Source organism: Sander lucioperca, chromosome 6 (genome assembly GCF_008315115.2).
Source record: "Sander lucioperca isolate FBNREF2018 chromosome 6, SLUC_FBN_1.2, whole genome shotgun sequence".
Taxonomy (NCBI): Eukaryota; Metazoa; Chordata; class Actinopteri; order Perciformes; family Percidae; genus Sander; species Sander lucioperca.
This window is the reverse complement of record NC_050178.1, coordinates 2,678,813-2,703,438: the sequence shown is the minus strand read 5'-3', so window position 1 is coordinate 2,703,438 and position 24,626 is coordinate 2,678,813. Positions and strand designations below refer to the sequence as shown.

General features: G+C 38.1%; 2 protein-coding genes across 15 annotated transcripts in view; one reads left to right on the top strand and one right to left on the bottom strand.

Moving 5' to 3' along the window:
• The window catches only part of LOC116041512 (AMP deaminase 2), a 32,544-nt gene extending 17,586 nt beyond the window's left edge, over nucleotides 1–14,958 (top strand). For 4 of the 11 annotated variants that reach the window (XM_031287417.2, XM_031287422.2, XM_036002041.1 and 1 more), the window contains exons 2-18: nucleotides 3,172–3,287; nucleotides 3,817–3,947; nucleotides 4,532–4,600; nucleotides 6,595–6,706; nucleotides 6,819–7,005; nucleotides 7,601–7,739; nucleotides 7,818–7,907; nucleotides 7,997–8,126; nucleotides 8,276–8,470; nucleotides 8,611–8,742; nucleotides 8,847–9,010; nucleotides 9,355–9,481; nucleotides 9,574–9,737; nucleotides 9,868–9,988; nucleotides 10,353–10,526; nucleotides 10,644–10,754; nucleotides 11,038–14,958. In XM_031287417.2, coding sequence (XP_031143277.1) covers nucleotides 3,172–3,287; nucleotides 3,817–3,947; nucleotides 4,532–4,600; nucleotides 6,595–6,706; nucleotides 6,819–7,005; nucleotides 7,601–7,739; nucleotides 7,818–7,907; nucleotides 7,997–8,126; nucleotides 8,276–8,470; nucleotides 8,611–8,742; nucleotides 8,847–9,010; nucleotides 9,355–9,481; nucleotides 9,574–9,737; nucleotides 9,868–9,988; nucleotides 10,353–10,526; nucleotides 10,644–10,754; nucleotides 11,038–11,253 — 2,378 coding nt within the window. In that variant the 3' untranslated portion in view covers nucleotides 11,254–14,958. Of the gene's footprint in view, nucleotides 1–2,042; nucleotides 2,060–3,171; nucleotides 3,288–3,816; nucleotides 3,948–4,531; nucleotides 4,601–6,594; nucleotides 6,707–6,818; nucleotides 7,006–7,600; nucleotides 7,740–7,817; nucleotides 7,908–7,996; nucleotides 8,127–8,275; nucleotides 8,471–8,610; nucleotides 8,743–8,846; nucleotides 9,011–9,354; nucleotides 9,482–9,573; nucleotides 9,738–9,867; nucleotides 9,989–10,352; nucleotides 10,527–10,643; nucleotides 10,755–11,037 lie in introns of those variants that run through there. The other 7 variants (XM_036002044.1, XM_036002046.1, XM_031287414.2 and 4 more) reach the window with 4 other exon arrangements.
• A 9-nt stretch (nucleotides 14,959–14,967) lies between these two features.
• Nucleotides 14,968–22,707, bottom strand: eps8l3a (EPS8-like 3a). Of its 4 annotated transcripts, none has more exons than XM_036002048.1 (20): nucleotides 22,524–22,707; nucleotides 21,737–21,915; nucleotides 21,546–21,619; nucleotides 21,387–21,451; nucleotides 21,145–21,303; nucleotides 20,351–20,500; nucleotides 20,104–20,168; nucleotides 19,898–20,025; nucleotides 19,619–19,803; nucleotides 18,708–18,813; nucleotides 18,486–18,559; nucleotides 18,313–18,387; nucleotides 17,739–17,884; nucleotides 17,050–17,194; nucleotides 16,887–16,933; nucleotides 16,707–16,803; nucleotides 16,460–16,567; nucleotides 16,260–16,345; nucleotides 15,428–15,560; nucleotides 14,968–15,328 (listed from the first exon to the last, which is right to left on the bottom strand). In XM_036002048.1, the coding sequence occupies exons 2-20, from the start codon at nucleotides 21,829–21,831 to the stop codon at nucleotides 15,317–15,319; spliced, it is 1,950 nt and encodes a 649-aa protein (XP_035857941.1). In that variant the 5' UTR covers nucleotides 21,832–21,915; nucleotides 22,524–22,707; the 3' UTR covers nucleotides 14,968–15,316. The 4 variants fall into 4 exon arrangements, with proteins under 4 accessions (XP_035857941.1, XP_035857942.1, XP_031143285.1 ...); XM_036002049.1 differs by having other exon boundaries at nucleotides 21,737–21,815; nucleotides 22,524–22,702; XM_031287425.2 differs by having other exon boundaries at nucleotides 21,737–21,831; nucleotides 22,530–22,683.
• Nucleotides 22,708–24,626: the final 1,919 nt, after the last annotated feature.

The following is a 24,626-nucleotide window of genomic DNA, read 5'->3' as shown; positions in this document are numbered from 1 at the left end:
CACCAAAAGGGCAGGAACCTTGGGTCTTGTTATTTTGCTCAAGACTGCCTCTTTTGACATTTGAGAATAATGTAGTTGTCTAACAACCAGGTCAGATTCCAGCGCAATGTGACACAGTTTATAATTTGGTGATTTAATCAGCAAGCATACACATACAGTATATAATTACTTATACTCCTTCTCTGTAATTGATATGCTCATCAATTACAGAGGATAGAATAAATGTAGAACAATGTGGGGCTTATGGAACTTTGAGTTGAGTTTGTTGCATACAAAGTAGTTTTTTTTGTCAAAATACACTTAACTTCATATACCAAATAGAAGTTGTCAAATTGATATAGATTAATCTGGTTATGGAATATTTTCAAGAACATTACTGTACAATGTTTTGTTTGACTACTTTACTATATGATGCTGCCTGACTAGTCTGCTGCTACTTTTGGCCTGAGGGACTGGAAGGACTGTATTGATCCTTATAAAGCAGAGGCAGCTCCACATATTTCTAGATGACTGTCTTTCTGGTAGGGTTCAAAAGAACAGGTGGGTAGTGTATGTGGAAGGTGTGCAGACTCAGGTCCCAGGGATGTGGAGAAAGCTGAGATGGAGAGCTTTATCAATATTACTCACTGGTCTAAGAAATGTACTCACAATGGCTACTTAAAGATAGAAGGATTGAAGCATTTAATTCTAACATAGATAAGACACCCTCACAAAGTAAACGGTGTGTTTGAAGTGAGGCTATAGCCTGTTGTGGGTTTGTGCTCCCTACGTCCAGGCAAGTCAGTTTTATTTATATAGCCCAATATCACAAATCACATCCAATCACGATCATTTGCCTCAAGGGGCTTTACAATCTGTACAACATACAACACGCTCGATCCTTAGACCTTAGACCTTTACTGCCATGATGTCACTGGTATAAATAGAGTTGGGGTGCTGGATTAAGAGTCATCTGTGGTGGACAGGCCAAGGGATTACATGGATACTATACTGGGGATGACTCTGTTTGTGTGCCTGTATACTTGAAGTCATCTGTTTGTCATGTGAAAATGGGCATGTCTTAATATGCATTCCACACATGTGTGCACTCTGCATATAATCTGATAAATTGGCCAGGGTTATATTAGTTTATTGCAGACATATTTGCATAGGTGTGTATGTAGGCCATGTTGATAGCAAGAAATGTCAGTACCTATATGACAAATACATGTTATAGGTAATTTAGAAAGTTATGTTGTGTTTATGTAATAATTTTGTAAAAACTCATCTATCTATCTCAAAAATCCAGTATTTGTTGGGCTATGCTGTACACATGTATGTTCAAACACTCTTGTATGTCCTTAAGGAATGAGCATATGATTGTCAGCATATCATGGCAAGGCTGAAACTCTTAAAACCTCTTTGTGCAATATTGAAATGTTTTACATTGTCATGCTACTATTAGTATACTGGGGAGAGTTGCCCTCTGTCCATTCCAAACTCCACAGCCTTGGAGGCAGACGGCAGACTGCAAAGACTAATTGTGACAGGCCAGACACAGTACAACCAATGGCAACCAATTACAGAGGAGAGTGAACACACCACTCCCAAAGCCATAGACTTATTATGAGTGAGTGAATTACTGTGTGTGCACATAACTATGGTAATCTTTAAAGTATGGTTCTCTTTAAGTGAAGGCATGGCTATCTGTAGAACGTACACAAGAATCAGTGAATTTGTTGTTCCTCTGTGTCCCTCAGTCTTTGGAGACAAAGGTTTTTTTGTCTTTTGGTAGTTTTCCCCTCTTGACTTTGGTTTAGTCTGGAGTGGAGCAGGCGTCATCTGTTTTCAGCAGGTCTAGAGTGGGAAAGGCCCCTCTGTGTCATTCTCAGGTGTGTGTATGCTTGTGTCAGTGTGTACAGGTGGGTTAGGGTAGTTCTTTTTCAAGTGTGTGTGCATACCCGTGTGGGATTGAAGTGACACAGTATATATTGGTACAGCTGTCTTTCCTTAAACCGGCTTCTGTTCTTGAACATAATACAAGGATTTTCATGCTGTCACTGTCACCGGAGCTTCATAGGTAAACATGGTTATGCCCTATTTGCATTTGTTTAACTTCTGGCTGACTGTTTGCAACTGATGTCTTTGTGTCTTTTTTTTTTCTTTAGAGTGTATATAAAAGAAAAAAACTGGCTAATGTATCCATGTAGCCAAAGGAAGGAAACAAAGGAAGTTCTTGGCCAAAGATTTCTCAATCTTGAAACCACTTGATAACCTATCTTTGGTTGTGTCCTGTGAGATCAGTTAATGTGTTACAGCAACTTCTGTAATAACTGGTGGAAGTTGACTGATTTTCTAGTTTTAGCAGTTGTTTGTATTAGCTGTTTGTCCAAAGTCTATGAAAATCCTTTTCTGTCAGAGCTGTTTCAGTAGTAAACATGTACATCGTAAACTACAGGCCTTATCAATCCAACAATCAATCTTCAGCACACACAACAGTATTTTCTTAGCCTGTACTAACCTGGTAAAATTCATATGGCTCTTTTCCCTAGAAAATATGCTTCATAGTGGAAATATTGCATTAGTCAACTGGAGGTACTATTACTTTACTCATATTTTACATAAGCAAATATAGCTGGGTGATTACCTTAATAAAATAAACCTAGCTTAGTAAAAGTTGCCGTGTTACTTTACAGAAAAGAGACAACATTGTTACGTGTGGTCTTTCAGAGTTCAAGATGGATTTTTTTAATTCATTGTGTGGCTCCAGATGCAGAAAACTAAACCATGTAACTATCTCTGGTCAAAGGAAACCTCCTCAAATTATACACTATTCAGTAGACACTGTAAAAGTGTTTTTACTTTGCTGAAATTTTACATAGCTAAGAAAATATGCATAGATTACAGAAAAATGTACTTACATAACTACTCAAGTTACTTTATTTTACAAATGACAGCAGTGTTACATTACTTATTTTTCTAAATAAATGTACAAATTAGTTCGAATGACTGAGGCAGACCCCTTCCTTTTGATCCAGACATTTTAAATGTTTAACGTTTTTTTTCAGCCTTTTGCCTGTTTATGGCTGTTTTATGATCGAATGTGCTTGTGTTCAAAAGGCTCAGTTTTTGCACTTTGTTTCTCTATGTGTTTCTATCACATACTGTAACTCTGGCTCTGTCTGCCTACAGACCTGTGTAGTGCATCTGGTCCTAAGCCCCTCAAGCCCCAGAGATCAGTTTCTCTCTCACACTACACAATCGACCTGCGAACATCCATGGAAGAAAAGTACAAAGAGATTGCTGAGGTAAGAATTCAAAGCCACACCAATTAAATTAGTTCTTTTAGGTACAGCTTATCTGAATATTCAGATATTTTAATCAGCTATTACTGGCATTTGTTAGAATATGGAATTTGCCAGTTATTTGAATATAGGATGGAAAGTTTGAAAATCTTTTAAACCTTAATAGTGAACCAATTAACAACTGTATAGTGTCTCGCTGGCTTCTGCCTGGGTAATAATTTCAGCTTTAGCTTTTGATGATTTACTTAATGAACCCACAAGTAATATTAAACTGCCTGCCTGTAAAATCAAGAATATTGCCTTAAAATTGTGCAATGACATTAGAAACTATGTCACATGTTCATCAAAGCTTTCTTATATTGAGCCACACTAGTTCAATATCTTCCTTGGCATTTCATGGCTTTATTTGAAAGTAAATGAAGCAGGTGATTTTGTGTGAGCCTCAGAGTCCATAGGTGCATGGACGTTGAACATGTTTTCCTGTTTTCCTGTTTTATGACACCATAAATGGTATAACTTATGTTTGCACAAGGAGCTGTTCACACGCAGCATGGCAGAGAGCGAGATGCGAAGCGCTCCTTATGAGTTCCCAGAGGACAGCCCCATCGAACAGCTGGAAGAGCGGCGGCACCGTCTAGAGAGGCAAATCAGCCAGGACATTAAGTGAGGAAATGCAAACACACATTGCACACACAAAGCCAATTAAATAAACTATTAACAGTATCTCAGACAGACAGAGCTCTCCCCTCCCCCACCTTTTACACACACTCTTGCTTTTACCCATGTATGTCATGCTTATCAGCTTCCACTATGCCATTTTGTGGGCTAACTAACCCCCAGCAATCAGCTGACTAGGCTAGCAAGCACCGTGTTCAATCTTTTATAAGGAGGTGGTTTCTGTCTTGGTTGACAGGGTTCACCCTATCTGCACCACTAAGCCGATCGTTTGGGTGGTTATCTGACACGCCACCCTGCAAGCCCCTGTTTAACAATTAGGGTGTGCCACTTTTAACGGATGATTTTTTTCTGTTTGTGCAAATCTCCTTGATCATTTATTGCCTAATATGCTTTGTATGTGTGTGTGTATATATATGTGTGTGTGTGTGTGTGTGTGTGTGTGTGTGTGTGTGTGTGTGTGTGCGCATATGTCTGGTCTCTCTCCCTTTGTGTGCACAATTTCTTCTCACTACCTCTGGGGCCCCTCTGCCTTGCCCAAACTATTCTGCACCACTGCATATCACCCCAAGGCTTGAGCCAGAGATCTTGCTCCGCGCCAAACAAGACTTCATGAAAATCGACAGTGCTGCAGACCTAGAGTGAGTGAGATCTGCTACAGTTTGTGTGTTTTGTTTAGTGATTTTCTCTTTGGTTGTTTATTTTCTTTAAGTTTATCTATTTTTTACTTGTTTTCTTAGAATGGCATGGCAACTACGCACCTGAATGTTTTATTATTTATCATTACTATATTCTTATTAACAGTGTTGGGCAAGTTACTTCCAAAATGGAATACATTATAGATTACTAGTTACTGTCATTTGAGAGTAATTAGTTATATTACAATATTACTGCCTCTGAATTGTAATGCGTTACACTACTTTTGCATTACTTTTGAGTTACTTTCACCAAAATAACAGCGGAAGTTTGACACGGCAGATAGCTTGTGAATTTCACCACCGGATCAATAGTCTCCTCTTTATCCACTTTAATACATCATGATTATTCATATTATTTTGTATAATTAATATGAACTAGTGCAGTGCCCGTTGAAAATGTGCCTGTAATGTTATTAGTTAGCAGTAGACTGAATTAAGCCAGGGTGATCTGATGAAAAGTGACGAGAATTTATTGCATTGCACAGCGCTGTGAAGGAATAATCTCAGAGATTACGTTATATTCTGCCTCTGGTTAGAAGTGGTGAATAGGCTACAGCTCACAGCAACTTAATACTATATAGTGTCTGGCTTTTGTTTAATATTTAGTGTTGGCAAATGGCTTTTTGTTGAGTTTCATAGCGAAAAGCGTAGCGCCTTTTTTCGCCAACCTTATTCGCCAACACTCGCGATGTTCCTTTCAGCTATCCGCTCGTGCTCCAGGAAAGTGAAGAAAAGGAAGTTTGGTATATCCAGCAATCATGTAGCTAACATTGGAAGCAGGAAAAGAGTCAAAGGCAGTAACACCCCTCTTTTTCCTGTGAAGAAATGTTTCGGTGAATTGTTTAAAAAACAAAACGGCACTAAATGTTGCGTTAAAATGCGTTGTAACTCGCGTTAGTGAGATTGTAACGGGTATAATATTACCAAAATTTAATTAGTAATGCGTTGTATTACTGCGTTACAGCAAAAAGGAATACATTACTGTAATTGCGTTACTTCTGTAACACGTTACTCCCAACACTGCTTATTAATGTCTAGAACTCTGGACTTTACTTTATCTTCAGAACCACTGACAGATTATCAGCATAATGAGATGGACCACATCTTCCCCTGCTGGTGACTTGATAGATGTACAAATGGGTACCTTGTTCTTCTGCTTTCTACTCTCTATAAAGACAAAACTCTATTTAGTTTAAAGGTCTAAAGTCTGTATTAGCATTTTCTGTTGATTTTGATTTGACTTCCTCTATCCCTAGAAATTCTTACAGTCCTGGTTATTGGGCAGCTCTGTAGGTTGTATTCTAAACTATTGTTTATAATATAGATACATTGACATCTCACTAGCTGTTACCCTATGTGTGACGTGGTTTTGAAAGAGAATCATACATATCGTGCTGCAAGAAGTTTGTCTCACCAAGACCCCAAGAACTGAACCACTGAAATCCTGTGGACAGACTTAAAGAATGATGTTCAATCTTCTGCATCCAATCTTCAGTGCCTGAAATAATCTGCTGGACAGAACTGTCAACCTTAATGTGTGCAAAGCTGACAATCAATCAGTCACAGCTTATAATATTTCTACAAAATACTGAATATAGGTCTGAATGTTTATTTAAATGAGAAAATTGGATTTGTTTTGTTTAGAAAAAAAAATAAAAAATCCCCTTGTTGGTTATGGAGTGTTGCATGTTGATTAAAGTAAAAGGGATCTGAATACTTTCCAAACCAGTTGTTTCAAACCATTAACTGAAATAATGGCGGTTGCTGCCATTACAACTTTATAATACCAGTAGTATCTGGATTATCTTCTCCTTCATTTACTTTTCTGCTCTTGCTTATATCCACGTTTTTCCATCTCTGTGTGTATTTATCTGTTCTGCCTCTGTCTAGCTTTCTCTTGTTTTAAACCCTCCTTTTCTCTGTCTGCATCAATTAAGGTTTTTGAACGAGACGAGTGTGGACTCTGTTGATGATGGCTTTAGGGAGAGGAAAATGCCAATGGAAAAAGAGTACCAGCGGGTCTCAATATCTGGAGAGGAAAAGTGCGGGGTGAGGAGGTTTTTTTTCCATATAATTTTTATGTTTTCATCATCAATTAAACTTAAACTAAAAGTAAAAGGTAAATTCCCGTTTTTATTACTGTGTATTGATATCTTCCCAGGTGCCCTTCACTGACCTGGTAGATGCTGCAAAGTGTGTGGTGAAAGCATTATTTATCCGGGAGAAGTACATAAAGCGATCCATGCAGTCCTTTTGTAAGACCACAGCTAACACCCTGCAGGACCTCGGGATGAAGCCTCTGGATCTGGCAGACTATGACGATATAGCAGAGACCCCTGTAGATGCTGGTATATCATGCACACACCAAACATATTCTTATATATTAGACTCCACAGAGATGACTTGTATCCATAGACTGTAAACATGAGCTTGTATCTCTCAAGGAGGCAGTAATGGCCGAGCTATACATTTTGAAACTGTAGACAAGATGAGGTGACAGAGAGCATTTTTGGTTACTCCAAATACAGCCTTTAGTTAGACTGCCTCCTCCTTTGGCTTTCCATATTTTTTCTGGGAATACTGTCAACAGAGAGGCTACAGGCGTTTCATGAATACCTGGCCCTGTTCTGCAGGGGAAGCTTATTTTTTTCCATGGTATACCTCAGAATATCAGGAAAGATGGCATCAGCTGGCGAAAAAAAGGAAATTCCAAAAAGTATTTTCAGCTGCTTTTCAGCTTGCCAAATTCTAATCTAGATTTAATTATTATATTAAAACACAATAGTCCCCTCACCTGGGACCACTATGTAATAACAAAAAACTCCTACAGTGTGTCCCTCTTATCTGAGCAGTTACCACATCATTACTTATCATTTTAAGAGTTTCTTTGGAACATAGATGATATAACCTATAACCTATAACATCAATTTCCCCTTTCCCCAGATGCCCCCGTCCATCCACCTGTCTCAAAGACACACCCCTATGACAAGGACCCCAATAATATGCCGGCCGACACAGGATATGGTTGCAAGATGGTTGATGGAGTAGTCCATGTCTACACTAAGAAAACCAACATGGACAAGTATGTGTTTGTACCTGTATGATGACGTGTTAATAACAAAAATGTTTGTATAACTTATATACTGTTCTCCTTTTTTAGAAGCACAGAACTGGACCTGCCCTATCCTGACCTGACGGAGTATATTGGAGACATGAATGTTATGATGGCCCTCATTATCAATGGCCCAGTGTGAGTGTTTCTTTGATACCATCATTCTGTAGCTCAGTGTTTAATGTTAAATGAAATATGTTTGTGTTTCCTCTGTATGGTGTTTACAGGAAGTCTTTCTGCTACCGCCGCCTGCAGTACCTGAGCTCTAAATTCCAGATGCACATCTTACTGAATGAGATGAAGGAGCTGGCAGCGCAGAAGAAAGTTCCACACAGAGACTTCTACAACATACGAAAGGCAAGAGCCAACAAAATGGCAGTCAAAGTCAATCTATCACAACTATTTTGGTAACATCCATTGACTGGTATTACTTGCCAAGATTCTCACAACTACGAAAATGCCATACATACCTGCCTCTCACATATTCTGCTCTGTCCTAACTCCAGGTGGACACACACATACATGCATCATCCTGCATGAACCAGAAGCACCTGCTGCGATTCATAAAGAGAGCCATGAAGAAATACCCAGAGGAGATCGTTCACATTGAGCGCGGCGTTGGTCAGACCCTCAAGCAGGTTTTTGAGAGTATGAACCTGACGGCTTTTGACCTGAGTGTTGACACTCTCGACATGCATGCGGTGAGAAACGGGAGCAGCAGTTAACAGTATCTAACTAAAGTTGTGCTTAATATTTGTAGATATTGTGTACACATGCATATTGTGTAACACATTTGGGATAGATGCAAATTAGGTTTGACTGGTTTCCCTTCACTTATCAGGACCGCAACACGTTCCATCGGTTTGACAAGTTCAATGCCAAATACAACCCCATTGGAGAATCCATCCTCAGGGAGATTTTCATCAAGACTGACAACCACATTGAAGGAAAATACTTTGCACACATAGTCAAGGTGTGAAATAATTCATATGTAAAGTATTTATATCCCTCCTCCAAACAATTTATCAACACATACACAACCTGATGCATTGATACCTCCTGTCACTATTTGTCCAGGAGGTGATGTTTGACTTGGAGGAGAGTAAGTACCAGAACTCTGAACTACGCCTGTCCATCTACGGTCGCTGCCGGGACGAATGGGATAAGCTGGCTCAGTGGGCCCTCAGACATCGAGTGTACTCTGATAATGTGCGCTGGCTTATCCAGGTGCCCCGTCTATTGTAAGTACTACCTCCAACTTGCTTTACCTTGAAGCTGTACTATTGTGACTGGTGGTCAATTACTTGGCTGTAATGACAGCACAAATTAAAAGGAATTAATTTGTCTGATTTACGTCCCTGTATGAGAGAATATATGCATATTCATCATAAGACAAGCTATCTTTCCATCCTGGTTCCAGCTTACTCAAGGAACTTAACTCCTTAACTAGTGTCAACATGAATTGTATCTTCTAGCCTCTACAATAAAGCCTGTATTTGAAATAAATAATTGTTGTTTTTACAAAAACAAACTAATCATCTCTATGATAGCAACAAATGTCACTATTCAATCACTACCTCTCCAGTGACGTGTACCACACAAAGAAGCAGCTGGCTAATTTCCAGGAGATGTTAGAGAATATCTTCATGCCTCTGTTTGAAGTCACGATCAACCCGCGCAGTCATCCTGAGCTGCATCTCTTCCTGGAGCACGTGGGTATCGTTTCACAAGTAATCCAAACTTTCCTGATGATTCACCCTCAAAGAGACTAAGTGTTTGTTGCTTTGTGCATGTGTGTCCACAGGTGGTTGGCTTCGACAGCGTGGACGATGAGTCTAAACCTGAGCACCACATTTTTAATCTTGACAGTCCGCTGCCAGCCAACTGGACAGAAGAAGACAACCCACCCTACTCCTACTATCTCTACTACACCTATGCCAACATGACTGTGCTCAACCACCTGCGAAGGTATGGGCTAGCTGGATACATTCATAACACACAATAATCCTTTGTTAGACCTCACATCTATTCATTTAAACGCATAATCATTCACATGGTGTTTTAATATTGTTTCTGTAAATACATTTGACTGACACAGACGGAGAGGCTTTCACACGTTTGTGCTGCGACCTCACTGTGGGGAGGCGGGGCCGATGCACCACCTGGTGTCAGGTTTCATGTTATCAGAAAACATCTCCCACGGACTGCTGCTCAGAAAGGTCAGGACAGCTCATACTGGTTGTCTCTCAAAGACTGGTATGGAAATGTTTACCATGTTGAAATAGCATTGTTCAAATGCTGGCTGTGTTCTAAAAGTAATTTGGAAAGCTTGCTAAAGATTTCATATTTGTTGAAGTCCCCTTTTTGCAGACCTGACGGTGTCAGAGAGCTTGATTAAAGTCCATGGCAATTTTGTAGCAATAATTGGAATGGATTGGACTGCATTATATTTTAGGAAGCATTAAGAGAGATACAAATTATTGGCTCATGCTTGGCCTTCACTAATGGAATTACATATAGACTCAATTAAGATTATAAGAAGAATTTGTCTGTCATGCTCTCTCTCTATTTGGTATCCATCAGGCCCCAGTGCTGCAGTATCTTTACTACCTGGCTCAAATTGGCATCGCCATGTCACCACTGAGTAACAACAGCCTGTTCCTTAGTTACCATCGCAACCCACTGCCAGAGTACCTGTCCAGAGGCCTTATTGTCTCTCTGTCCACTGATGATCCTCTTCAGTTCCACTTCACCAAGGTCAGTATAAAGGTTTGTCTGAATCCACACATGACCTACATTTATGGCACATATTGCAAAAAGTGATGAGATTTAAAAAAAGAAGACATTTTTCTCTGTTTGTTTGTCTGGGTCCAGGAGCCTCTGATGGAGGAGTACAGCATCGCTGCTCAGGTGTGGAAACTAAGTTCCTGTGACATGTGTGAGCTGGCCAGAAACAGTGTCCTCATGAGTGGGTTTTCACACAAGGTAAACTAGTTTATACCTCTTCTCATTTTGTGTATTCAAACAAGTCACCACTTTATTATAGCAAAACAGCTGTATTAGATTGTACCTAATCAAGTGGCCACTGATTGTAGTTTATCTTTAGTATTTGACACAGCCTACATTATTCTCCGTCGACCCATAAGTAGTAGGGGGACATTTTGAATCTAAAATGTATGACTAAAAGAGTTATCAGTCGCATAGTGTGTTTCCTTCTGTGTTTTACACATATCTGAGCTTCCCACTCATGTTCTTCTCTTAATTCCAGGCCAAAAGCTACTGGTTGGGCCCCAGTTATTTTAAGGAAGGTCCTGAGAGCAACGACATTCGTCGTACCAACGTCCCTGATATCCGCGTGGCGTACCGCAGCGAGACACTCGCCGAGGAGCTTCAGCTCATCATTCAGGCTGTGCGCACTGAAGAGCTCGACACTATCAATGAGGAAGAGTCCCTGTCCATGGGCCCTCTCCCGGGACAACGCTGAAGTCACAATAACCAGGACTTGTCCTGTAAACCCCCAACCCTGTGGTCCACCCAGCATGACACTGAAGAGACGTGGTGTGAGGGTAATTGCGTTGCGTCCTACATAAAGTAAAAACAACTAACCATCACTATAGCCGCATACACTACTAAAAAGCCATGGATACAGTGCTGCCAGAGCACTTCAGCGTCAATGTTCCTTGTGTTCAAGTTATTTTTAGGTTGCAGAAAAAGATTTTAACCCCATATTGTTGACGTTCCAAATTCATAGTCAGTGTTTTCTTCAGCTCGTTTTTATAACCTCTGTTTTTGTTGTTCTTTGTGGTGGCATGTACAGTCTCAGTCTGACCACCACCAGTGTTCCTTTTGAAGGAAAAGCAGACAAACACTCGTCAGAGACGCTTTAGGGCAATGTTTATTAGTCCATGCTTTTGACTCTTCATCCTGTCCTGCCAAAGCCATCAGATGATCCCTGTGATTTATTCCGTTAGTTTGCGATATGTTTTAATTCACCAGACACATTACATAGCATGTAGTATCTCTCTAGTATCTGTGTACTACAGAAACATTGACAACCAGCACATTTAAACTTTCTCTAGAGCAGACCTCTGAATGTTGCTTCTCTTCACTATACAGTCATACTGCTTAACTGAACCTAGTGCATCTATCATCTTTATTATACAAACTTATAATGAAGGATTACAGATGTAGCTTTATTGAAATAATACAGGTAAAGGCTGGACATACCTACACAAAAAGCTTTCATGTTTGAAGCTACTTCAGGTCAGCTTAAAGCTTGGAGATGTACAGTAACTGAATCAGAGAGAAGAGAGCGTAGCTTCTGTCTGAATGCTGTAGCGCCGGAGATCACCCATGAATGGTGCTTGGTGTGGTTTCAGATCATTTATTTGCCAAAATGCACACAAAGAATCGTTCTTCCGTGATTTTAATGAGCTCAGAAAGTGACATAAAAGAGAGAAATTCCACAGCCCTCGAGTGTGGAGAGAAGCAGACTTCCTGGTGGTTGACTGCAAACATTCCACAAAACTAACACTCGTCTTTAGCTGCAAATCAAATCCGGTAAATGTCAAGTCATCTTGGCTTGAACCACAGCACAAATAAGTGTGGATGGATTTAGCATTGTCAGAGGAGAACATCCTTACCACTACCACACTGTTCACTCATTCCTTCCCTATGGACAAGGCAGAAAGTTGTGGAGTTTTCTTCCTCTTTGCATGCAGTGCACTGTACATAATGCACCAAGCCAAGACTTCACAGTGCCTTTTCATTTTTAGCTTTGGGCAAAAAATGCCCAGTCTTTGCCTTCATCACCTGAATTGCATATTCTTTCCTCAGTCATGTACAGTAGGCCTCTATGCTGTTGGAATATCCACACCGATGGAACTGAAATCACCTAGCTGCATGCTCGGTGTAAAATAGCTTTTCCTCTTGGCCTTCAATTGATGAGGAAATTTGATTTCTAGTCCTCTGCTTATAAGTGCTTTTTTTGCATGTGTGCATGAGTAAAGGACTGCAGGAGAGAATGAGTTGTTTACAGCCAGCTGTAATGTAAAGCATCTTAACTAATTCAGGGCTGCCAACCAGCTTTTGAGTCAGAAATATGTTTGCAGTAAACAGATTTAAATTTAGCATTGTTCACCATGTAGAAACGAGCAAATCATGCTGGGACATGGTTGAGACTGTTGCATGGTTCTTGTAGCACTTTGTTTTGTTTTTTTTTAAACTCGCCTCAAATCTGCTCAAAGCTGGGATCACATTTTGTATTGTACACTCATCATGTTATTACACCACTCTCCCTGCTGCTGAACACGGTCCAACTTCCCATCCAACTGTGAGCATTCTTCTTAAAGCTAGATGCTACTGTGGAGTAATTTTTGAATCAGAAAATGTCAGCCTTTATTTGATTAATCAACCATAATGTATCAGTATATATACATGTTTTGCTTTATAGATGATCTGGATGAAAGGTGATAACCTGTATTTGTTCAGCAAGAACACAGTCTCTTCGAGGGATGAGAAGTGAAGTGTTCTAGGGATGCATTGGAGTTGTGTGCTGAACATGGTGTTTGTTGGATTTCATTTATAAAGTGTATTTTTAGAGATAAGAAATTTTATATTCACAATATATTGAAGGTTTAAAACTTAGTTTTGTTGCTGTAGATCATTGTGAATTAGCATTATGTCCTGAAAATAGAATGTTATTGTTGTAAGCCTATTTAATTTGTTAATCAGACACCATATTTGAGTGTGTGTCCTGCCTATTTAATATTATAGATGTTCTTTCTCACACTTTGTTATGTTATAGCACACCTATTTCACCCCTAGATATGCTGCTGCTGTGGCTACAGCTAACACACACACACACACACACACACACACACACACACACACACACACACACACACACACACACACACACACACACGAAAAACATCAATAGCGTAGACTTTTTCTGTTGTATTTTTTGTTGTTGCAAAGACACGTTTCAACCATTGATCTTGACTGACTTGTCCAATAGCATCAGTCCATAGTCTGAAGCACATTATAATTATGTCCAAGTATTACAGCCTCATTTTGTTATTGGTCTTTCCTAGTTTTAATGTTGAACAACCATTGTGTTGACTACTTTGCAACATTTTGTAAGGTAATTATGGGAATAAGTGCTTGATGACAACATACCCTGCTGTGGTGCATTGTCACTGAAAGACAATTAGAATCTGGACTGACCTGAACCTTTTCCATCCATTCAGCTTTGCAACCTGTTGTTTACTGTACTTATGTCCCCTTCATGGTTTCATGTTGTCTATTTACAGTCACCACAGAGCCACTTGTCTGTGCAACATAGTGCATCATACCTCACAAATACTAATCCATGATAGTTGTGATGTTACTGCTCTGTGTTGTCCTCAACAATAGCAAACCACAACTAATGATTTGATTTGATTTTTATTTATCTCGAACAATCAACGGTAGGTTGAAAAAAAGAAAAAACATGGTTATTTTCACTATTAATGAATCCACTGAGCTTTTTCTGGATTAATCGATCAATGGTTTGATCTATACAATTGTGAAAAATGCCCATCATAATTGATTATATACATATATATATTGATGTATTCAAATTGTTTTTCCATAACTCAAAACTATTTGCCTCACTATCATTAACACCAAAGAAAAAGCTACACATGTAAGTTCACATTTAAGAAGCTTAAACCAATACATTGGTCATTTTTACTTTATCGATCATCACAATTGTTGCTGATTATTTTTTTGACAATTGACTAATCAATTAATCCCAGTAAATAATGGCACGTGAGTACTGATCCACAAGAGATAGAGCTGAGTCCATTTAAAGATACTGGATTGGATGTCCCCACTGTGATATTGGGATGCCAACATAAAAACACACCCGTTATTCAAATACCTATATGCTACGATTTATAGTTCACATTGATTTCACTGTGCATTAATTACAGGTATTCTGATGCTCAAACTCGAGATATGTTTGTGTTCCGCTAATATTTTATCTTTTTTACACAATCTCGTCACTTTTTGACATGGGATTTTAATTTTTTTTCCTCATTTTATGTCCATTCATCTGTATTATTGCCTGAAATGGATTGCCAGTGTTTAACAAATGCTTCTGATGCTGTCTGAACAATGGAATAAAGCATGTTTATTCACTCAATACTTTGTATTGTGTCAGTTAACTTTTATTTACAGGTTATATAGTGACCACATAGATTAGGCTTTTGCTCACCTCATTTTGTGTTACATAATTAAGACCCAACACTTTGTTTAAATGTCAACTGATTTGATAACATTTTTGAATGATACCAGACAACTCTACTAATACACATTTCAAAATGACATTATTTGATACAAGGCTTCAGAGGATGATACAAGGTTTCAGAGGATAATATGCTTAACAAGCTGTAAAGCTAATCTCACTTATTATTACTTTATATTATCTAATAGCTTACAGTATTTGGTCCATGATGATTTCGTATTCTTGCTCCTCTTTGATGTTATCTTCTTGGTCTCATTTAAATGGCGACCTACAGTGTTGAAACACAAAACAGTCAGACAGTTGTCTGTGTTTACACCAGCATTCATAGGTGGAGAGAAATGAAGCTGCACTGTGGTAAGTCACTTACAGCCACGGCAGACTTGACCGCTTGTAACTGGAAGAAGACTCGTCCCCCTTCCTCTGGACACATTGTCTTCAGTTCGTCTCTGGTCATCCCCAGCAGCATAGAGCCACTCAGCACGCCCAGGCAGCGTACAGTGCTGCGAGAGATAAGTGATGTTGATCTGTCGTTACTCAATTCTAGGGTTCATTCTAACAGAACAAGTGTCCCCTAACCAAACTGTAATGTGTGTCTGCTGAGTACACGTGTTTCAAGTTACCACGGAAGTTTATTTGAAAAAATAGTATTTAGTATTGCACTACAAAATTGTGTAATCAACTGAAAAACTCAGCAGATGAGTCCTGACTTTTAGTTCCTAATAAAGGTAAAGCTCTAAAAACACAAGATCCTACATTTCCCATAATGCAACTCAACTCGTCTTCCATTTTGGCCATTTAAAGTGCAAATATGCCACAACACTTGGAGTTATTCAGATTTTCACACGAAAAAATAAATGATGAAAGAGCTTTTTAAAATTTGCAAGAAAGTATTACATTTGTTACAATCTTGTTTTGTCCTCTGAATGCCTTTTCATCCAAAGCAGTGAGGAGAAACAAAACATATTGTTGAAACAGCTGATTGATAATTTTAATTTGTCAATTGAGCTGTAAATTCTCATCAGCATTTAATGATGCATGTACTGTACATAAATCTTGTTTCTTCACAATCTAGAATATACTTGTGGTAAGAGACAACGTGTCAGATTTGAGTAGGTTTTATCAAGTTAAATCAATTAATCAAATCTAGCTTTATTGTCTATGTGAATTAAATACTAAATGTAATGACTGTATGTACTTACATCTTACTAAAGCCCTTGTCTTCGAGCCAGGCTTTCACTTCTGCAGGCTTGGACTTCTTAGTGAGGACAGGAGAACTTCCAGTCTGCTGAGAAAATGTAGTAATAATAAAGCACCGTGATTTCACATTTTGTAATCATTCTGGTCTTACAGACCAGAATACAGAGTTTAAGGTGACCTGTGGTGTGTTAGTGGTACCCACTTCGATAGGTTGCTGGTCGACATGATCCTCCAGAACATTGTTGGGTACGAAGCCCTCCTCCCCTCTGCTGTTCCTCACTTTCCACCACTGCTTCGACATGTCCAGCAGCTGTGGATGGACAAAGCAAAGACTAGCCAGGGCCTTGGAGAATTGTGGGCATGTGATTTTCTCTTTGTTCAACTTTTCTGTAACCAATGCCACTCAAATAGAACATAAAGAGTAGTTGGTTCAGGTCACTTATACTCACCTCAACTATTTCTCCTTTTCTGACGGTGAGCTCTCTGTGGTTTCTTGAGATGAAGTCATTTGTAACCTGTATGTGACGCAGTTTTGGCTCACCTGAGCTGAAAAACACAAAGGGCATCAAAAATGTAAATCTGTGAACATTTACATGACATTAAATCCTACTTTATGTGCTTGTGCCTACCGTGTTTTTTGTGGGGGGTGAGGCGGTGGTGTCCACTTAGTTGAAGCCTACACAGAAAAAGTACATGGTCTTGTTATGTTTTTTACTTCTTTCTCCCTCTTCTCTCCAAACTACCTGTCTACCTGTGCTAGTGTCATACTGAATGTTTGATGAGAAGGTTTACCTGGCTGGGTGCAGGTTGTTGAGGTGCCTGTCTTCTTATAGGTTCACTGGGTTCAGGTGCTGCAGTCACCTCAGGGGGCTGCCAACCATCAAGGAACTCCAGAGTGTATGTTGGGATGTCCTCGTCATCTTCTGGCCATTTGGTACTAGTAATATTGTCAAAATCATAACTGATTATTATCCTGACACTTATCAGACAGACACACAGCAGTCTGACATATTTTACTGAACCAAACTGAAACCTGAAACGCGTAGTCCTCTGGTTGAGGAAGTAAAAGTACCAATGCAACAATGTTACAATAATTACAAGTAAAAGTCTTGCATTTAAAATCCTAGTTAGGTAAATGTGCATAAGTACTATCAGCGAAATAATAATAGTATCTAAAGTGAAAGTAGTCATTCTGCAGATAATTGGCATGAGCATGTTAATACAGGTGAAGCCATTTTGAACTACCTTATATGCAGTTAGGTAGTTTAGTCCAGTGGTTGTCCTCCAAAGAGTCAGCATAAAATGGAAATACTAAATTAAAGTACAAGTACTTTAAACTGTAGTTAAGTCACATTACTTGAGTAACTGTACTAACATTTTTCCTCACTGCAGAGTTGGAGTGAGATGATGCTTAGATTTTGGTCTCATGCAGATAAAAAAAAGCAACAGCTTAGTAGGTCCAACACTGGCCAGTGTCTCACCTGGGGATGTTCCAGGCGTCTCCCAAAGACTGCCACAGCTGGTCCTGTTCTGCGGAGGCCTCTTCACTCAGGAGGCGGATACACTGAGGCGTCAGAAGCGGCGCCACAATGGTCTGTGGCAGATCCTCAGGGCAGTGAGATACCACCTGGTGAGAAAACGCATAACACACTCTGTTGTGCAGTAGTGCTGTAATTAGGCCGGCTGCAGTGTCTGCACACTGGATTACGGCTCCCACAAAGAGTTGATGAGACAATAAAATTAACATATAACATATTAACATAACATATTAATTGGATAAAATGATCCAACACGTATACATGAAGGCTCATTTTACAAACATAGATATCATATAAAATGCATTAAATATAAAGAGAAATTTCATGAACAAAAATTTAAAATATATAAATTAAGTGACACTTATTCAACCCGAAGGCTGAGCTATAACAAAACACACAACAAACTTTCTTTTAAAGAAGACCAGTCATTATAAATTCTAAAAATCATATATGATATGTGTTCAAGTTACTCACTATTACAACTATTAAGGATTATTCAAATTGAAGTGACACTTACGAATGCTAATGTGGAGAATAAGGACTGAACAAATTCAGGAGCGCTGGGATTGTTAATCATACCATTGAGCTCCGCCTGTCAGAGGAAAGAAATTTCTGTTACACATACTGTACACTACAAACAGGAAGAACACCGCCCAAGATGATGATATGTAAATGTGATTAAGGACATACCACAAGGTTGAAACCACATTTGATTTTATGAAGACACACTTCAAACTCTGCTGCAGGGGGCATACCATCCATGACTAAATATCAACATAAACACATGATGAAGACTCACATCTGATGATTTTTTTATGAAATCACATTTTTATACAGAATATTCCAGTGTACTGTAATTTAGATACATACATATTCTATGTATATCTGCCTTCATTTTCTGCATGAAATTACCTTTTCCTTTTTTCTTTTTCTTCTTTTTCTTCGCATTTTTAGCTACTACTGCAGCTACTTTTCCCATGAAGATTTCTATGTCACTTACAATATGATTCAAGATATCCTGTAAAGAAAGAAAGAAAGAAAGAAAGAAAGAAGGAAATAAGTCATTTACACATTCAGCAATAATGTTACTAAACGTCTACTATATGTCGCAGGTTATAATATAACCATCACCAATAAATGGTAAATATGGTAAATATTTAATTAAATGTAAGTTAATAGTTATTCTACTGTTAACAAACAATGAAATGATAAGTAATCGTGTTTACTAATTGTTAGTAATGCTATAATTGATTTTATTTTAACAGTTTATTGTTGCACACATCAAAACATTGTATGTATTAGATGAAGTATTTGTTAATGATAAACCTTTAAGAAATTGTAAAATGCCAATAAACATTATTTAGATGGCTATTATAAATTTGCAACTGATGATTATAATACGTTGTTAATGGTTAATACATACTTTGTTAAGCATCTATAAACATATAGATAGCTATTACCAGTGCACACAATCAAATTATTATCTCTAGATCATCTCATAGATCACCAAAAAAGATTTAATGAGGCCAAATTACTGTTTGATGCTTTATCAATCACTTATTAATCGTTAGCTTATCTTTTATAAGCATTAGTTACAACTGTATAATAACCTTGACAAAGTGTTAACTATCTATCAAAATTATATTACACTAATGATAAAATAACAAATAAAAATAAAAACTGATTATTAATAATGTTATACATTATTAATTAGTAAACATTATAAATCATAATTTTATTGTTAACTAATGCATCAATTGACAATTTATCAATGATGGTTATTATAAAGGGGTGACTGTTCAGTGTATGAAATATACACTCACTACGTTCCTGTCCAGGTCTGTGTATAGGCGTGGAATAGACACAGGTTCTTCTTCGGTGGTGGAGGGCTGCGGTGATGGTACCTCCTCTCTGGGAGGTGGGGCCTCCTCCTCCTTGTCCTCGTCCTCCTCCTCCTCCTCTTCGTCCTTGTCCTCCTCCTCCTCCTGAGGTACAACTAGTTCCTCCTCTATGTGCACAAAGGAGACAGAAGGTTTGTATTGATTTGGACTTTATTATTAATAATCCATGTAGCAGTTGTACATCTCCTGTCACAGACTCACCATAGTCAGGAGCCATCCATTTGGGCACTGGGTCAACTGTAGGCTCCTGCTCTTTAGGTTCAGAAGATTTTGCAGCATCACAAAGGTTTTTCATTCCCTGATGACCCGCTATCAGTCCTGCATTGCTGCTTCAAAAAACGTGAGAGGCGATTATAGGAATAAAATCTAATTTCAGGTATTTGTTTTCACTGACTTTAGGTTCTTACCTGATGCTTAAATCATTACTCCTGCGGGACATTGCTCCTGAGAGATCCCTTTGAACATAGTCAGCCTGTGAATAACCAAAAACATACGTAATCACTGTTATGACTATAACTTCTGTTCCCTGAAGGAGAAGAACAAGGTGAGACACATATAGTATGGGGCGTGATATACCATACTATATGTACTATATGTTTTCAACCGAGTAAATCGACTGAAAGGAAACAGCCATTTCCATTGGTTTGTCCTCACCCTGACATCCTCACACTGAAACATGAAGACAGTGGTGGTGTGTTTTTCCCCGGACTGGACCGACATTGTGAGAAGGGATTTAAACACTCCAGTGTCCAGCATAGCCTTTAGCTCCAGGATGTCACTGAAAGCCATGGATTCCAGCTCCTCCTGAGAAAACACAAGTTTTTATACACATAAACCATATTATAGATCTTTGCACATACGTTTAAATTAAAGGAAAAATCTAAAGAAAGTATCTTCAAGTTGAAGTTTATTATCATCTGTGTGGGAACCACATAAATATATATACAATATTACAATTAATTTCTTGTACCAAGGCACTCTCAATTTAGAAATATTATAACCAACAGAGGAAACTTAAAATATAAAACACAGTATGCGATTAAAAATACAAATAATACAGTAAAAAGGTCTATTACTGTTCAGGATCAACAACATTCTACCAAAAGATATTCCATAATTTAATATAAATAATAACGAAACAACTTTTTTACTGACTACTTTATTAAACCCATCTGGAACTGTGTCGGATAACCAAATCCACATTTTCTAACCTTTCTAAAAGAAGATTGCGATTGACTATATCAAACATAGTGCTTTCATGATTGTGGCAATCAATTAAGTTGAGATCCGGTGACTGTGACAGCTATAACATATGATTCACATCCATTTCCATGCTCATCTAATCATTCAGTGACCCTTTATACCCTGCGCGGGGTCATTGTCATCTTGGAAGAGAAAGATTTCTATTTCAATATGTCACCTGTCTGTAGGTCTCACATGCTGCTTACCTTGGTTTCAATGTCTGTGAGCAGCAGCTTGGTACCGCGCACCTCCAGCAACATGTTCTGACCCCACACACGACCCATCCCGTCCAGCAGCTTAAGCCGCTCCACACAGTCCGCTACGCTTCTCAACTCCTTCCCGTTCAGCTCACAGGTGAACAAGTGCTGCAGCAGAGGCACATTAACACACAAGATTAAACACTGCATGATGCAGAAAGGGTCACATTTGTGTGGATAACGTATCATACCTCCACTCGGTACTGAAATTTGTCCATCATCTTGTTTATTGATACGGCATACTCCATCCTTTGCACTGTTGATCATGAACCAGAGCTCTGTATTATTCATGAAATTGAACTGAACAGGTGTAACCACTGATTATGTCGAGTAGAGCAGTGTTAACTTACAGTAAATTGACTTTGCACTGGGCGTCGACAGACTTGACAACTGTGATGAGACCTCATCCATAGTGGAGTAACCACTGTCCCAACAAATACAAGAAATTTACAACATTGATCAACTGCTGATGAATAAATTAATGAATGAGACAATCAATCAATTGATCAATCAACTACATAAAATTTTGTTAAATCCATACTTTGACTGGATCGATCCTGTATAGCTGCTGGTGTCGTTGCCAAAGGGACTGTTTCTCCTGAGCATCTTCAGCATTGAACCTAACACACCAGTCATATAATGTATGATATGAATTACACACACTATACATTTGTTATAGCAGTGGTAAAGCTGTGTCAGCAACCTGCATCTGAAATAAATCTATAAATAATTTCTTTTAAGATGTTTGCTGTGCTGTCAGTGTTCATTCAAAGCTGACTGAAGCTTAAAATCTCATGTTTTGTTGAGTTTAAATGACTATACATAACTATATATAAATACGACTTTTATAAATGTCATATTAGCATAAATTAATTAATGGGTGTTGACAATAATCAACTTGTTATAGTTACGTAGCAACACAGCACTGTAATCAACATTACATCTTTATGGTGCCGTTGGAATATTCAAGGAGTCCCATATTTTAAAGACAGATTTGCTGACTATCTTGTAACACAAAAGTAGATGAGAACAGTCTAAAGGTAAATTATCTGGTTGAATACAATAAAATAAGCACAACATATTTCAAACACCAAAACAGTATGAATGGTTAAGTTAATTTTACAGTTAGTCAGAAAAGTCTTCTATCTGTTCTATTTAGATCTGTTCCTTTTTTTCAATATGAATAAAAGGAAGATTTTTGTGATGTAGATTTTGTTTGAACCGTCTTAAATAAAATGCAAACACACAGCAACCATTCACTACAGATCATTCACACAAGTAACAAAGACCCATCCAGTTTATTGTGATTCATAGTCAAAAGCTCTTACCTGTATGTCTGGTAGATGAATGCTGTTGTATTATTTACCCTTTAGGACAAATACAACTCATATTTTAATCCTGTACTCAGTCAACGGCATACACCCAAGACTTCCTCATAAAGGAGAAGGACAAAGTCCACTGTCAGTATTTAAACAAACTGTGGGATACTCTGAGTCGACTCAGTTGAGGGTGTGAGATCTTTTAGTGTGGCATCCTGTCTGAGCAAAGGTTACCCGATACGAAGGAAATCACCCTCGGAAAAGCTTAAAGGTCTCCAGGTCTATAAATACACTTATGTGTCCTATCAGCATTTTGTCATTTTTTTTTCCATCTTTCAATGCAATGTTGTGGAATTGCTAATATTAAGAATGGATAATCCTTTATCAGTCCCACAGCGGGAAATTTGCAGTGTTACAGCAGCAAAGGGGATAGTTCAAAAACATCATTAAAAAAAGCAAGATATAATAATAAATGTATAAACAGTAAAAAATAAAAAAATAAAAAAATAAAGTAGACAGTAAAAAGCAGTAAATAGGATAGGACATGTTTTCCATCAGGGTTGATAGCTTGGCCATCTTTCTCCTTTCTCCCACCACGACCACATCCCAGGACAGAGCTGGCCCTCTTACTATAACGAGTCTATTTAAATAGAGTAATATAATAATAAAATATAAAAAGAGTAATTCTCTTCCTGTCAGCAGTTGAGATAGCAGAAGCGGACTACTCCAGAGAAGATGGCTGATGCCACCACAGAGTCAAAAAGGTCATATATATCTTTGTAACACTACCATTTTATTGTAATTTAATTGTATGAATTTAATCTACCAAAGTCAGGTTCATCTCTATATTCAACGTCCAGTTTTAAATGCTAGTGTCTCTTTCCTAATGCCCCCTAAAGAAATAGCAGTTAGGATTAATGTTATCAGTGTTGTCAAGTTGTAGCACTTCTCTGTCAGTACTGTGTCAGTCCACTTGGCAGACTGGCTCCACAATAAAACCACAAGCCCTTGGTTTTTATGTCACACTGCCAAACATTAACCAAAACACATTCCTTAGTTATGTAATGAACACACGGTAAACACCATGATCATATTTAGCCCAAAGGATCTCATAATATGTGAACATTATACAAAATAGAGAACTAACACGGGTAACTTATTCATCGTCCTATTTAAATGTGATTAGATTTTGGTATTTAATTTGAGTCACTGGGTCATATTACATGGAAGCTATTAAAAAACTTTAATTATTTTCTAGTAATCTATTCATGCAAAAAAATTAAATACACATCATTTAAAGTATGCCACATGAAACCAATTTAGTATAATTTTGTAATCATAAATATCATATATATTTATTATTTTGTCTTCTATACTCCACATGGACTGCACAAACTGTCTAGTTTGTTTTAAAAATAAATAAAGATTGGATCACACAAAAAAAGAATTATGCATAATTCATCCCAAAAATGTGGTCTGATCTTCATCAAAGTCTCTATATTAGACAAAGAAACCAATAACACTCAAATAATTGTTTTTCTGAATTGGCATATTCATTAAATAATATTAATATTAAACCCCTTCACAAATAAACTATAAAAAAAAAAGCTACTAAAAGTCAGTTTTCCATCGATAAGCTGAAATTGAAGATAGTGATTAGTTGTGCCTTCTTTTGTACAAAACACATGAAAAATACTGACTACTGACATTCATCTCTTCATAAGAGGATGTGAACCAGCTCTCATTCACATGTGCTTTCAGAGTACTTCAGATTAAGCAATATTGCAAATCTAAATATCTCAAAGTTACAGAGATCGCCATTGATGTCTAAGCAATAAGAAAACAATTTGAGGGCTACAATGGTGCTTTAAGAAGGGCACCATGGGGAAAGCACAGTTCTCCCTTAAAATAAATTGATGCCATTGTACATCTCAAATTGGCAACCAAAATGTTCGTTATTGTATTTAGCTGCAGAAACAACTTACACTTTGTATTGGAGTAATAAAGCAAACTAATCGTCTTAACATCATCCTTGACGTGAAGCATGAAGTAGGAATCACCGTGATCTGTAGTCATTTTGCTGCCCTGGATCTGAACGACCATTACTATTAC